This window comes from Calonectris borealis, chromosome 12 (assembly GCF_964195595.1).
Source record: "Calonectris borealis chromosome 12, bCalBor7.hap1.2, whole genome shotgun sequence".
Classification (NCBI taxonomy): Eukaryota; Metazoa; Chordata; class Aves; order Procellariiformes; family Procellariidae; genus Calonectris; species Calonectris borealis.
This window is the reverse complement of record NC_134323.1, coordinates 9,850,385-9,866,467: the sequence shown is the minus strand read 5'-3', so window position 1 is coordinate 9,866,467 and position 16,083 is coordinate 9,850,385. Positions and strand designations below refer to the sequence as shown.

The window sequence follows — 16,083 nt, the reverse complement described above, 5'->3', positions numbered from 1 at the left end:
GCCTCTCAGTTACTCCACCTTGACTGCCCACCCCACCCTCGGCAGGTTTGCACCCTGCGGCACAGGCGATGCTGGCAGGGGCGAGGGCAGGAGGAGAAGAGGAAGGAGAGCCACGCTGCTGCCTGCCACAGGCATCACACGACGGAGCTGCACCCCCTATTTACATGCTGAGTCTGAGCAGGAGATCTTCGGAGAGATTACAAAAGCCCAGGTCAAGCTGATCTCAACCCTGACAGCAAGGAGGAGCTGTGCTTAATCCCCAACAAATTCAAGGCTAGACAAAGTCTGGGTTAAGCCATATTATTTCACAGTATATGCTAGTGTCTCCCTTTTTTTGAGGGGAGAGGGTTGTGAGGGAGAAAGGTCTGGAAGATGAGGGAATGAGTAATCTGATGCTTTAAATGCATGTTGTTAAATACCTAGAGGAAGCACGTTCCCAAAATAAGAGAAGATTTATGCCAACAAACAAGGTAAAGCGGGTCCATCCGATGTCAAGCTGTGTACTTGCCAATTCCCCCACCGCAGTACATTGGCCCCCTGACTATTTCCTAACACAGTTTACCTAAGCTTGCAGCGCCCTGACTGGGTGTTACTCCCATTAAAGCCTGGAGGAAAGCCAGTTCTAGCCTTTGGCAATTCCCAAGCTAAAGTTCAGATGCCCTGATGCCACCCCCGAGAGGCGATGCTGCAGTAAGCCTTGTACGCTTGCACCGAGGTCTGGCTTCACAGCCTAGTCAAAGCAAGAGCGTTTTACCCAGCCACCGGAATTCAGTGCTGTGAGACAAGCCAGCCGCGCTGGACGTGAAGGAAACAGCACCCGTGAATCGAGAGAAACTCGAGCCAGGCTGTAAGAGCTTCCAGGGCCTGCAGCTCCCACGGGATGCCCAGCTGAATATTTATGCGAACACTCCACTGAACTTGCGCCCGCTGCTTACCTCCACCTCGTGCAAGCAGGGGTGTAATAAAACCCCTTGTGCCGTAATTCCTGAGAACCAAAAGGAGACGCTGACCTCAGACCTAGAAACTGATAGCCACAGGCAGACCATCCGACTGCTCCATGGGAGACAAGCTCTGCAGAACTATTTCTATGAACTACTGTTAGGTAACTACAGCATCTTCAACAGCTTAGCATCTGGCAGACTCACAGCGTGGACCTCCACATCTTCATCCTTTCTGCTCACCAGTGCTCCTCCTCCCTAACCCCAGCTCACAACTGCAGCCTCAACTCGCTCATTTGGGGCCATTTCCTTCAATACAGTCACAGGTACCACCAACTTTCCATTTTATAGTAGCAGCAATAGAAAATTAGCACTGCATTAATTTCTCTCATTCAAAGTTTCTCTGATGCCCCCAGCTTTCAGACCAAGGTGAGGTTTTGATACATAGTTATGACAAACCTTCCAGGAGCAGGAAGGTAATCACATGCCACCTGGGTTACTGCAGAATTCAATTTACTTTGCAGCATGCTTTATGCTGGTCTGTAGCTATTAAAGGGAGAGACAGTTTCCAGTGGAGGAGCGTGCGGCAGTGCAAAGCTAAATTGCTTTCTTAGCGTTCCCCAGCGCCTTTGAGCCCCCCGTGCTCCTGCGCCAGGAACAGCGGCCTCGGGCACTGCCCCGGGGCCGTCCTCCCCTGGAGCCCTCTCCCCACCTCTCAGGGTAACGTGCTTGAAGTCACAGACAGCTTGCAGGAATACATTATTTGAAACTAGCTCCTCTTTGTTGCACAAACTTCAGCCCACTTGTAAACACACTAAACCTTTTTCTCTCCTCTGGTCAGGCAGAACTGCCCACTCGCTTCCCTCCGCCTGCCGTGAATCTGTCTCCAGATTGATCCAGGACCAGAGAGAATTTAGAAGAACAGGATCCTTAGGTAAAAAAATATGGAGGGAACTGCCTTTTGGTTTTGTGGTTGTTTTTTTTTGTTTGTTTGTTTTTCTAAATAGGGACAACTATCTTCCTTAAAATGAGCTGCACCGTTCCTTCCTAAAACGGTTTTCAGCCTGTGGCAACCAGTGCATAATTTTTTCAAGCTACCCTAGAAAGACAGCACACTCAGACAGACGTAAGTACCCACATGTGTTGCAAGACAACCAGAAACAAAGATTCTTAAAGCATGAAATAAAGATGAGAAAGTAAGAAAATGCTCTTAAGGTAAGTCACCCCTGCTGGAAAGTACTGCATTTCTGGTGCGCGATGGCATTCCTACCTGGGAAGCTGCAAAGCCGTGATCTCCACGCTCTGAACAGACTGCTTCCCATCGGAATAAAGCACGTTGACCTTTCAGGAAGGGGGGGAAAACAGAGTTATAAAATCAACAGGATTACCACCTAAAGCAGAGATCCAATTTAGAAAGAGGCCTGTTATCTGAACAGTTTCATTCATAGATAAATATGTATCTCTCAGATAGAGGTTTCCCACACAACTGAGAACACATGGAACACCTGCATTCACCCTTGAATAGGTATTAACCAGAAAGTTATATTTAGCTTAAACTGAAAGTTAGAGTTCATCATATCTGTAATGTTATTACAGAATATTTTCTTGAAGAGTTAAAAGTCAAAGAAACGCAATCCCCATTTATAAGGGACCAGTTACAGTTTAAATATGACTTTTTTTTTTTTTTTTAGAAACAGCTGAAACACATACTAAGCACTGAAAAGTAACAGCAAAAGGACTAGTACTGAAGCTTGGCTGTTGATTTAGGAATTAAGCCTAGAGACTACCTTTCAGGAGCATTATTGTTCCCCCCTCCCGGTTTTGTGTTCTAAATTTAAGGTCAAAGTACCAAAAAGCTGTCTTGACAATTCCTCCAATGTTAGAAACTTTTTCAATAATAGGCAAATATAACATTCCTTTTTCTAGGATATGTAGTTCTCTGAGAAATTAAAACCTCTCTGAACTGGCACCAGCAAACTTCTTCAGCTAACATTTACACTTGTTTTGTCAGAACAGAACTTATAACCATTCATTGCAAGAGGAAAAAAAAAAAGCCAGCAGCACCAAATAATTTGCTTACCATTAGTTACCATAGGAATTTTTATTACATTAAAGCTTTAACATTTATCAGAATACTGGGTCAGGGAAGAGCAAAACGGAGAATAACTTAAAAAAAAAAAAGCAGCCTTGCTGGGAACTAATATTTAGAAAAATTAACCAACAGCAGAGTAGGAGCTTCCTGAAATATAAGTGTTGTAGCATTTAAGTTATCTACAGGAGGACATGATGAATCCTGGTAGTCTCACAAGTTTTCAGTGCTGTTGAACAGTCCTTCAAAGTGAACATCATGAGAAAAAAACAGTCCTTCAAAGGGAATATCATGAGAAAAACAAACAACCACTTTTTACATTTATTTCTCTATTTCCCTTTTCTCCAGAACCATGACTTTCCAGAAAACGTCTTACTGTGACTTCTCAGATTCTCAGACCTTGCAAAGGTCACGAAGGACAACTCTTCCTGTAAAAAGGCACACACCGTTCCAGAATACAATTTTGCACAGAAGACAATTAATTGTCAAAGACTATGCCAAAATCCTGAAGTTTATAGGCTTTTCCTACTGATCATTTCTTGCTATTAAGCGTAAAAATCCAGACAATCCGATTCAAGAATTTCCCAATACACTGATCATTAGAAAGCGTGTTGTGGAAGGATTCCCCATATACTTGTCATGTTTATTATCCCCTCCCTAGCCACCTGCACCTGGCTAAGGGAAATCCAAGTAGCCCAACATGACAATTTTTTCTTAGTATCCAAAAAGGAAGTTTTAATTGATAAGCCAGTAGTGGTAAATAAATAAAGCGATAGTTACTACATTATTCATCCCCAATTCCCACACTACTAGTGGTCACAGTCTGAAAAACCTTAGCTGACCATAATTAAAAGAAAAATAGGAATATACATAAAACCAGCTGTCTTAGACAGCATTTTTATTAAAAATGGATACACAGAGACATAGCAGCATTTACAATAGTTTTTAAAAAGGCATCAAGTTGTAAGCCAACCATTTGAAAAAGAGGCTTTGAAATGTTGTCTTCCACAGCACTTTTTGCCCATTTGTCAGCAGGGGACAGTATGACTGCAGTTTATCTGAAGGACAAACAGGCACAGTAACTAATCAAGCCCTTTTTCTGAACCGTTGGTCACATCAAGCATCACCCTCCATAGCAGCATTTGGAGCACTCTTCGGTGTTCTTTTAAGTGGCTGGTGTACTCGATCCATTTCTTTAAAATATTTTAATGTTCAATAAAAATATTTCAAATAGAAAAATTTTTCTGTCACGAAAAAGTAAGGTTTCCTTTTCAGATTTCATAAAAGCTTATGAACTTCACTGGCAGCATTTCCATAATGGAGCAGGAGTTAGAACCAGCAGAACAGGCACTTCAGCAAAACTGTCTGTCAACAGTTTCTATAGTCATATTGGCTTCAGTCCAGAAGACTGTTTCTTACTACTTTGTGGTGGTGTAAGGACACCAGTGGGGAAAGGTGAAGTCCTATTTTGCTCAGCCAATATGGCTTGTTTTGCTTGAGCTTTGTCCTGAAAGCACAGGAAAAGGAGGAAAAAAAAATATCTTTACTTTGGTATATGCAACAGATCAATATAATTCAGTGTTTCATAACTTGATAGATTGAAATCCATATCTGTATCTAACCATCCCTACCAGTAACTGATAAATCATGCAGTACACAATAGTTAGTGAATGCAAACCCCAAGAGATCAGTATTAACTTTTGGAATCTGATGATCAGCACTATGGTACTTATATCTTCAAGAAAGCAAAATTCAGAAGCAACTGAACAGGAGGAGCTTTAATTTCTACTACAATTAAATAACCTAAACAGAAAAAAACCTCCAATAGCTTAGATTAACTACAATTTGTTGGGCAAGATTTTGATCCTCTGCAAGTTTCTCATACCAAAAACCACTCTTGCTCAACTTCTCGTCAACTACCACTATCACATAACAGTCCCACAAGATCAGCCTCAAGTGATCAGTATTTTCTCTTTTTTATCAGACAAGGTTGTGTTACCTGTATTTCCTATAGAGAAAGGTCTGACATACAATGTTTGAAGTATTCCAAAGGGTAGAAATGTGCTTCTGATTTCTAGGGTAATTATTTGCCGTTTGAGATGAGAGGCTTAAGTCAAATCACCTTTTTAAACTAAATACTGAACAAGTCAGTCCCAAGACAACTCTCTGTCCCAAGAATTTTGGAACTGGAGTACAACCTTATATTTATTATTATCACTTAGTCTCAGTCTGATAATGCTTCACTCAAGTTTACTCTATGTTCTAACCAAAGAAGAAAGATGATTTAGGAGATTTTACAAACAGATTTTGTCTTCATTATACACATACATACCAGCAAATCCAAGCTGTTTATGTGCGTCTGTATATTGTGCAAGTCTTCAGGAGCTATACCTCTAAAGTGTTTGAGTTTGGTGCTTCCTACTTCCCTTATAGCCATTGCAAATGGAACCATCCATTTTACACATTCTTCTATCTCACACCATTCATAACCTGGAAGACAAGACATATGCTTATCTGCCCGAATGAAGACTTAATGTTTGTAAACAAATTAGACTTAAGTTTATAAATGCCAATACCTGAAACTTTCTGCATCAGCTCAGATGAGGAGAAATGATACAAAGCAGAAGCTGCAAGTACTCCATATGTATATTCCAAGCAGCCAATATCCAGCACACAGAGATCCAAGAGCTACAAGACAACAGATGTTTAATAAGTCTATCACAAGAACACTTTTTTTTCCAGGTGAAATAGCATTTGAAGGAAGAAATCAGTCTTACCTCTGCTATTTGTACAAATATTTGCTGTGGATATTGTGGCAGCAATACCTCATAAAGTTCATTTAAATATGCAACTTGCATGTAAATGTTTAGCCATGATACAACCGTCAGTGGATTTAAGTTCCAATTAAGAGCCTGAAAGAGTAGACATGCACAAGACTTCAGTATTAATAAAGAGTTCCTAACTTAAACCATGCAACTTCATTTACTCCAGATCAGAAGCTGTAATTCCAGTTGGTCAAGGCATCTTTGAAACATGCAAATCTAATCCTCTCCTGTACCTCCTCCTGCTGATAGGGTGGGGGAACGATTCATTTTGTTAATACGCAGACTGGTGGATGCTTTAAATCACTTGTTACCTAGAGAACACTGTGTTCTAATTAGAAAGAGAAATTGTGCCTCTTAGCAGCACATAAGATTAACTGAGGCTCTCTGCTTTTAGTCTGATTATGCTATACGTTTTTAAAAACTAAAGTAGAACTAATTCCACTTTGAAGTATTACCTTCATAATGATCAATTCCATGCTAAGGATTTCATCTTCTGTACAAGCTCCATCTGTAACATAGGCAAACTGGTGCAACTTTGGTGGATAAATTTCCTGAAAGATAGGAGATGAAATATTTGATTTGTGGAATAGGTTGTAACTAGTCTCACGTGCTTAAAAAGAAAAAAAAGAAAAAAGAAAAAAGAAAAATAACAACCCATCACTACTTCAGCATTTCAAAACAGAGGGGAAAAAACCAAAAAAGAACCAAACCGCGATCGTAACTTATGGTGTTCTCCTCTGCCTTTAATATACACAGATTTCTTGTTCAACCTTCCTGCTCATAGCCTTCACCTTTCACTTTTGATGGATCAAACATGCATTATGTTTGACTACAGCACCACTGAGACGGTATCATAATTGACATCAAGATTTTTTTATACATCCTAAAGAAAAGGCCTTTTATCCCTTGCTTGAGAAGAACAGATTGAAGAATAACAGCCCTCTTAAAAGACAAATAGTAAGAACTTAAAAAGCACTATGTATTTTAATAGTTCAATTTGATCCAGTAAATAAAGAATAGCTCAGACTATCATCCAGTAGGTACTCCACTGACAACAGAATTGCAACAAGTGGTCTCTGAATACAGCAGCCAGCCAAAAACTCATTTAGCAACCGCAATTAAGAACTTCAGATTTATTCTAACACTGAAAAGACTATCCTTTTAAGATTAAAGAGGTATACTGTGATGTTAGCTAGTCTTAATTTTAGCCACTTCAAAAAAAAAAAATAGGATGAATTTTGAAAAGAAAAAAAGGATCTTTTTTTTCTCTCTCCCAGCTGAAAAGTCATAGCAAACTCCATAAAGATTGCCAAAATGCGTCTAGTATACAGTAAGTGTGCTGCCTGTCCATTCACATTTTTATGTTTAAGTAAACCTGGAGATACTTACCTCAAGCTTTGCTGCTATGAATAAAGAAGATATACCAATAAGCTGCAATAGTGTTTTTACAACATTCTGTTGTGTTGCCATAAACCGATCAAAGAAATCTTGTGCTAAATAAAAAGTTTCTCTATGAAGCTTGTAGACTTCACAAACCTGGAGAGACATCAGAGATTACAAAGGTCAAGAACAGTGTTACAGAGTCAAAACCAGATGCTACAGATGTATTAAAAAAAAAAAGCAAGAGCTAGACATAAAATTCATATTGGCTTTCCGCTTCACTGCTATTGTGAAGTAACATGTTAACTAAGAGCATGAGTTAAACAGTTTCCTTTGACACAAGATGACTGCCACTACAGTAACTCCCAAAAAAGAGATCAGAGTGAAAACCCTTTCAGGAAATGCAAGCACATGTTCTAACAATGTCAGAACATCAGTTCCTCGTTTTTGTAAAGACGCATCATTCCAACACCTCAAAAGAGAAAATTCTCACAAATACTTTAGAATTAAGAACAGAGACTATGCCACCAAGTCATCCAAACAGCAAAAAAGACTCGCGTACAGACAGAAGAGTTGTAGTACATTCTACACGCCAATAACAGATAGACAGGTTGTGAGATGCATCTGGTCTCTAAGCCACCACACCTTCCTTTTTACAGTGACTTTCATAGTCATTTGTGCAGCTTTTATCTGCAGCGTGACCTTAAAAAGCTTACATCATGGAGCTTTACGGACAAATTGATTATTACCCACCATCAAGCTAAATGAGTAACAGAATATATTGTCAGTTTGTACACGATCAACTCAATCCATTACATATTCTTTTTTTAAGTTTGGTGCCATTAATTGACAAACTTTAAGATGAAGACGAGTGTCTAGTGCTGAATGGGTTACGCAAAGATCATGAAACGTACTCATGACAGTTATTAGTACGCTTCAACAAAAGCACACTTGAAATACTCACAAGCACAGAAAAGCTTACCTCCATTAACCAGTCTAGAAGGATTGTTCTCATTTTAGGTTGCAGGAGAGGGTGCCTTTGCATATAAAGTTTATCCCTCACATACGTCTCTTCTTTGTTTATCATGTTTTTCCATACGTCATCTCTGTTTGCCCAGCTAAGACAGATCAACATGTTTAGTGTTGAATCATAAGGTAAAAGGGAGGCAGACAAGCAGCAGCAAAATGGCACACTTACGCTAGAACTGGTAATGGTGAAGCTCTAGTTGGAACAACACTTAGATGTATAAAGTGAGAGTAATCGACACCAACTGGATCATCATCTTTATCCGGAGTAGGAATCAGCATATGGGCATTTTTGTGAACATTATTCCAGGATGGCTGTTAAATAAAATACAAGATTTTTACATTATGGCTTTTTAATCATTTTAGCTATAAATAGAAGACAAGACATTGGCAAGAAACTATGACAGAATCGATGATTACCTTTTTAAACTGCACAGAATCACAGAATTGTTGAGATGGGAAAGGACCTCTGTAGGTCATTTTGTCCAACTTCCCCTGCTCAAGCAGGGCCACCTAAAGCCAGTGGCCCACGAACATGTCCAGATGGCTTCCGAGTACCTCTAAGGATGGAGGCTCCACAACCACATGTGCCAGTGCTTGGTCACCCTCACACTAAAAAAAGCATTTCCTGATGTTCAGACGCTTCAGTTTATGTCCATCTCCTCTTGTCCCATCACTGGGCATCACTGAAAAGAGCCTGGCTCCATCTTCTTTACATCCTCCTTTCAGGTATTTATATACATTGATACGATCTCCCTGAGCCTTATTTTCTCCAGACTAAATAGTCCCAGCTCCCTCAGCCTTTCCTTATAGGAGAGATGCTCTGGTCCCTTAATCATCTTAGTGGATCTTTGCTGGACTCTTTCCGGTAGTTCAAGCCTCTCTTCTACTGGGGAGCCCAGAACTGGACACAATACTCCAGGTGTGGCCTCACCAGTGCTGAGTAGAGAGGCGTTGCTTATTTTCACAATAGAGAAAGTTTGCAACTAAAGCTGAAGAACATTTACCCTGTCCTCTTTTTGAAGGACCACAACTGTTTCTTGGAAGAATATCCAAGTCAGAGTCTCCTATTGTCATGTTATGTTTTGTTTTTACCAAAAATATTTTGCATGAAACCAAGATGCTTGCCTTCAGGTAAAGAACAGGCAGACAGAACTTTAAAACCCAATTTGTGATTATAATTATACAAATACAAGGTCAGGATTTCTGGTAAGGAATATGTAGATGCAACGCCTGAAGTCATGGTTCCATGCAAAGCAATCTTGACAAAACAGTAGTTTATAGAATTTTTCTTACTCATTCATCTTGCAGTGCTAAGATGAAAAAAACAAAGCACTTATGGTCCAATTGTTTTCAGAATAAAGCAAGTACATGTCAAGCAATTGCCACTAAAGTATCAAGTTGACCATTTCATATACAGAATTTTGCCAAGGTCTGCAAACATCTGCAGACATCCGACATTTCACCTGTCACATCCTTTTACTTTTATTTGGACCAGAACTTAAGTTTAGGTTTACTTTTCTCCTGGCTAACTCTGTTAAACAAGATCTTGGTGTATGCTTCACACAGTTCCCCAGGAAAATACTACTTGTTTTATTTTGCGGTAGAATACAAGAATACAAAGCCAGCCCCGTGTCATCATGCCTAAGCAAATTAAAATTTGGCACTTCTGCCTAACAGTGAAGTCAGCCATCTTGCCGCAAACTCATCTGTTTTCTGCAGCACTAAAAGGACAGAACTCCCTAACAAGATTCCTAATGTGCTTCAAAAAAAAAAAAAAAAATCAGAAGAATCATTAGATGCTAACAAGCAAAATGCTCTACATGAAATTTTGCCTCTTGCAAAGAAGTTTCCACACCTGAATTTTTGGTACAAATGACATCACTTTCCAGCCAAAATGGCTACCTCCTAGCACAAGCTTCTGAAACAGAAACCACTGACTTGAAACAAAAAGCACATTTCACAGTTCACTCACAGCTAAGACTGCTTTGTACTTTGAGTTACTGACACACAGATGAGTAGTTTTTCTTCTTGGAGGTCTACATGCAAATCTAAGCATAGCTACATACCCAACCATGCTACAATTTAATTTGGGTGGGGGAAAAAGAGGAAATAGTATCTTTATTTTGAAAATTACAGATTTCTTCTGAACTGAAAGTTTGAATAAAAGGGTCATATCAGCATTGCTTTAAGTTAATTTTTGTCCTCTCTCAAAACTAGACTTTAGTCACGCTTTGTCCTCCAAACTGCATGGCAAGCCCAGCTGCCAACAGCCTTTGGAGAAGTGCTGCCTTATCAGTTAATCAGCAAACCAACAGAAAAGCAGTAGATTATATATCTATTTAAAGGTGCCTACTACACCAGCAGCTTCTGAAGGACAAGGGATCTGCTCCACTGAGTTCTCAACCAAAGTAGATACATCGCATACTACATGGCAGCAACAACAATTGATTTAAGAGACTTCGCCACTCCCTATCTTCTGTAAGGAAATATAAATCAAGGGTTAAGAGCCTCTTCGGTGTTTTGAGAAGAAGTGAAAACAAAGTTTTTGACTGGATAATGTCGCTCACCAAGACAACTGGGGAAAAGATGCCAGCAACAAAAAAAGCATATCGCTTAGCTAGAGACAAGAAGGAAACGTGTAGGGCCCTCAACAGCAAGAAGCTACCAGGAAGGGAGAGAGGAGTCTGAATTACCATAAGTGAGGGAACACCACAGCTCTGGCATGGATTTTGGTTGAGGGAATGAGCACATTAATCAGACTCTTGAGTCTTTAAAGTAGATTTAGCAAGAGGTTCAACCAAAACTAAGAAACAATATCAAGAAACTGCATTACTTCACACTGCAACTGTAAGGAAATAGGAGCCACCACTGAAAAAAGAAACAGTTTAAGGTGGGGAGGGTGTGAGGAAACCATGAAGAGCTTCCTTTGGGTTTGCACAGAGCCAACCCGAAAGCAGGGAGCTGCCAAAAAGCGACAGATGTTACAGAGAATCTGTGCAGCCTAATGGAGGAAATCCTACAGTCCTGGGCTTATTTCTGAGGCAAATAGGAGCTGAAGTAGGATGCAAGCCAAAAATCAGTGGGGAAAACTCCCTCTTGAAATCTATATGGAGCCCAGAAAGAAATCTTGGTGACACCCACAGTAATATTCCAGATACAAGAATAGGAACAATTGATCAGAGATACAGATCTGTATCTCAGACCTGAGAACTAGATACAGATTGGAGTAATTGAACTGAGGACATGAGAAGGCTCGTTAGGAGAAGGAGCACCAAGAAGGGCAGAAGGTAGGTGACCAAAGAAGTCCATCAGAGCAGTCAAACCCATACAGCTCCAAACAAAGAAAACCCAGGAGTTCAAAGTTCAAATGCTCCCACACCTCAGTTTTCTGCAGCATGCCATCATTCACTGATATATGAAACATTCATTTAAACAGATCTTTTGGACATCCTTCAGGCATATAGGCCAGACACAAAATGGAGCAGGTAGCAACCACTGGGATTTTTGGTTACAGGCAGAGCCCTCAGTGAAGCAGCCACACCTAAGAATACAAGCTGCTGAGACACTCGTGCATCTCGACGTGAGCTGGGAGCCACCAGAACAAGCTTCCACAGACTTGGGGCGAGGAGGGTAGCAGGAAAGCAGAGGAACAGGGTGACCCAGAACTGCATTCAAACAGCAAGGTCAGAGGATTTTCAGCATGGAAATCGAAGGCAGAGGAACAGGAGGGGGATAGGCCTGTTTGCCTCACCCTAAAAAGCAGCACCTCGTAACAGAGAGACATCAATATCAGCTACTAGACTGCAGCCTTAGTTTCCCCATTAAAAACAATAAGACCTATAATTCTAGCCATTTTTCACTCACAGGATGCATTAGTTTGAAGTATAGGGTTTTTCTTTGCCATCAGAAAGGGATTCCAGAATTAATAAATAGGACAGAGAAGAGCAACTCACATTATTAAGTTGTTCCAATTCTTTCTGAATAGCATAGGAGCTTCTACTACTTTTAATTTTTTGAAGAGTCTGAATATTATTCTGCCCCAGATTTGGGCCAAGTCAAGCCCTCAACCTGGATATAGTTTACATTCTTTCTGTTGTCTGAAGACTTGCAAGTTGTTTTTTGGGGTTCCTGTTTTGTTTTGGTTTTTAAATCAGATCTTCCGAAGATAACCTAGACTAATTAAAGAAACTTTTGGGAGGATATTTTTCAAACCAGTTAGGTGGAACATTTTGACAACAGTAAGACCGGATTCTGGAAAACTGTCCAGTGAGAAACTGATCAAAACTATTTCCTGAGCATTTACTCCGTCTTCATTCCACCTGAAGACATTAGTCAGTTTCATCTAAAGAAACTAACTTCTAGATTCAATTCTCTACTCTAGATGGAGGTGGCCATGTAATTTGTACCACAATTGCATGGATGACTCTAATCTAGTTAGATGAATTTTGTTTTACACGGAGCCTTGGAAGTGTATCCGTCCATAGAAAGCAGCCAGAATTAATATGAGAATTGCTCGCAGAATTACAGCAGTGCCAGTTCTCTAAAATCAAACACAGAATTTATGCAATATTCTGCTGTCACAAACCTGATGATATAGCCACCCTTTCATCACATAAAGGGTAACGGCATCCTAATTAAGAACTCAGGCCTTATGTTCAACAGAAGCAAACTAATGAATTGACTATGAAGATGCTGTAAAGTGGGATGTGACTATGATATTTTGCCTTGTGCACAAACTAGTGTCAGTAAACAATTTATTTAATGTACAAGTCATGTGGTATAGACTGCAGTGGATTTATAGCTACTTGCATTTTAGAATTGTTGTGCCTCAACAGAATAACTATCTCGCTGGCTATCATACAAGCCTGCTATACTGCTGCTGGAACCGTAAACATATTCTCATTAGTGGCCCATGGCAATTTATATCAGAGAATAGCTTGTGTCACACCATAAACTGAAGAGCTGCTGCTGTGCAGCCAAATGTTAGCTTTTTTAAACAGATCTGTAACAATCTGGCTACTTTGTCACAACAAATAACCTTCTCTATGTAGGGACGGATACACAGGTACCATTTTATTTATGGTTTACAGAATCAAAGGGCCAAATCCCACCAGTATCCTAAGCTTAACTTGAAAAATTCCTAAGTAAATATTTTGGATGCCTACTGCCTAAATTATCTAAAGTTTAATTTACCTATCATTCCTGAAGTAACATTGAATAGCTACCAGGCCAGGAACACAAACAAGAACAAAAAATTGGAAGTCTTTATCTACTTTCAAAGTTGAAGGTCAATGTACGTGAAATACATTTCAAGTTTCTTTCCACTGTCTTTCTGGGAGATGGTAAAATGGGGTCCCTGTGGAGGGGTTTTTAACAGTACCTTACTATTATGCAATAAACATGCACAGGAAGCCCTTGCTCCGCTCAAACAGAATGAATCTTTTGGTGAAGGAGAGCTGTGGTGAAGGACAGGCAGCTCTTCCTTGTCAGAAGTGAGAAATTAGTTTAATATACTGCACAAAAGAAAGACAGAAGGGAAGGAGAGATCCCCTCATTAAATGCTCACCATTTGAGCCCTGCTTAATATGTTGACTGATAACTAGTATACACAGTTGCAACAAGCAGAGGCCATTCCAAACAATGATGCCCATCTGTTATGGTAGCACTTTAGTCTTAGAACTTCCAGCTGCCACTTCTGGTTAGATGTACCACATTATGCATAGCTTTGCGTACCAAATGAGTACTGTCTGCACTCCCTGATCAGGACTTTTGCAGCTTAAGTATCATCCTGCATGTGCATTAACAGGGTGAAGTGCTAGTGACAGTGACTGAGCAAGCATGTGTGTGCGTGCAGAAAAAAAAAAGGGAATAAACCTATTTCAGAAAACAGGCTACTCTCCGTTTTATTTAGAGTGGGCATCTCAATGTACAAAAGCATCATGCTTTCAATACCATACACCAACATAGATGCCAACAGCATCTCGGGTTCAAAGATTTTAGAAAGGGCACTAAGGGAGCAAGAGGACACTACTAAAGTTAGTTTTGCGTTTGTAACTCAGATCATTCTAAGTGCCTTAGTGAGAAAACTGGCAATGGTCACTACTAACCTCCACTGCAGGCCTCATTTCCACAGCTAAGTGACTTTACAGGAATTTTCCCTCTGTTCTGCAGAGAAATTAAGCATATTTTACTACCGCATTAGCGCCTAGTGTAAACTTCAAAGTTCCAATCGGGAACCTTGTACTCTCTGTCAGTCTGACAATGACACTTGTCAATACAAATAGAGCTGATGGTGGAATGAATGGGGGATCTTTCCTCTCTCCCAGGTGATACTTAAGTAGAGACTCGACTGCAAAGAGAACCTTCTCAAAAGATGATTCTGTTTGTATGCTTAAAGTGTCTCATGCTTTGGCCTGCAAGGTACAGCATGTAAGCACATGACTCACTTGCAACTCTCTAGAGAGGTCATTGCAGAGTCCCTCCATGTAGGCCTAAATGCGTATTAAAGCTTTGGTAAGGTACGCCCTTGCAATCCCAGGACAGTTGGATATACTGAAGTATTAACATAATGTTTTAGACCAACACAGGCCTCAACTCTTGCAAAGACTCCGAAGCAACTGTATGACCTGAAGTGTTTTGCACTCTTCATCAGCCAGGGTTGATAGTCCCCCTTGCCCATGGCTATACAGCATGTGGTAGCTGTATAATAATGTTCGTAACAATAATGAGGTACTGCAAAACAATAATAGGGTTAAGTAAGATTACAGGAGCATGCTCTAAAACCAAATCGGTTACCTGGTTTTCATACTGCTTTTTCCGAGTCATCTCCATTTTAGCAATTTCTTCATCAGGATCCTGTAAGAACTACAAAAAGCAATACATAATTTCAGGAGTACAAACTGCGGGACAGGCGACCGTTGGCCACTGTGACTGTGCACCCGGTCCCTCAGGATCACAGCCCCGCAGCAGACCACCACCCGCCCAACACCCGGACCACCACATGGCCCCCAGCCACCCAACAAAAGGAGGCGAGGGCCCGGAGGCCAAGCCCGGCAGCGGAGCAGGCGCTGGCCTGCGGGCACCAGGGTGGGCCGCCGGGCTGGGCCAGGCCCGCACTCACCGTGGCCACATCGGCTTTCCTCTTGCGGGCTCGCATGGCGCACTCCGCACCGCCGTCCCCCTTGGCGGGAGCCTTCTCCTCCGCGCAGTCGCTGCCAAGAGAGAAGAAGCTGAGGGGGCGCCGGCCGCGGGGAGCCTCCTCAGGGGGGCCTGACGGAGACCTCGGCCTACAGGGCCCGGCGCACGGCGGGGCCGGCGGACTCACCTCTCCCGGCGCATGGTGCCCGCCTGGGCCGGGTCGGGGCGAGCGGAGCGCCGTGCGGGGAGCGGCCGAGCAGGCCCGGGCCCCAGCCCCCACAAAGGGCCGCAGAGGCGCGGGCGCACGGCGCGGAAAGGGCGGCCGCAGCCCCGGGCCGGCCCCGCCGGCTCCCCCCGCCCCGCGGCCGGGCACCCCGGGAGGCGACAGGGGCGCCCGCCGCCCCCTGCCCGCGCACTCGCTCACTCACCGCCGCGCCGGCCGCCCCGGACCTTCCCGGACGAGAGCGGTGGGCGGGTGGGTGCCCGCCCGGCGGCGTTGGCGGGGCGCAGGGGCAGGGCGGGAGCGCGGCGCGGGCGGGCTCCGCTGGGCGCCTCCTGCCTCACGGCGCGGCCGCTCCCGTCCCTGCGCACAGCGCGGCCCGCGCCGAGCGGGACATTTAAACGCGCGGCGCGGGGCCGCCTCCCCGCCCGCCCGCACACGTGGCCCCGCGCGCAGCGCCGGGGG

General features: G+C 42.4%; 1 protein-coding gene across 1 annotated transcript; it reads right to left on the bottom strand.

The window, feature by feature from the left end:
- Positions 1 to 2,165: 2,165 nt before the first annotated feature.
- On the bottom strand, positions 2,166 to 15,692 carry CCNE1 (cyclin E1). Its single transcript, XM_075161278.1, has 11 exons — positions 15,586 to 15,692; positions 15,382 to 15,472; positions 15,057 to 15,125; positions 8,431 to 8,573; positions 8,215 to 8,350; positions 7,242 to 7,388; positions 6,308 to 6,403; positions 5,805 to 5,939; positions 5,604 to 5,715; positions 5,360 to 5,517; positions 2,166 to 4,534 (listed from the first exon to the last, which is right to left on the bottom strand). The coding sequence occupies exons 1-11, from the start codon at positions 15,597 to 15,599 to the stop codon at positions 4,412 to 4,414; spliced, it is 1,224 nt and encodes a 407-aa protein (XP_075017379.1). The 5' UTR covers positions 15,600 to 15,692; the 3' UTR covers positions 2,166 to 4,411.
- Positions 15,693 to 16,083: the final 391 nt, after the last annotated feature.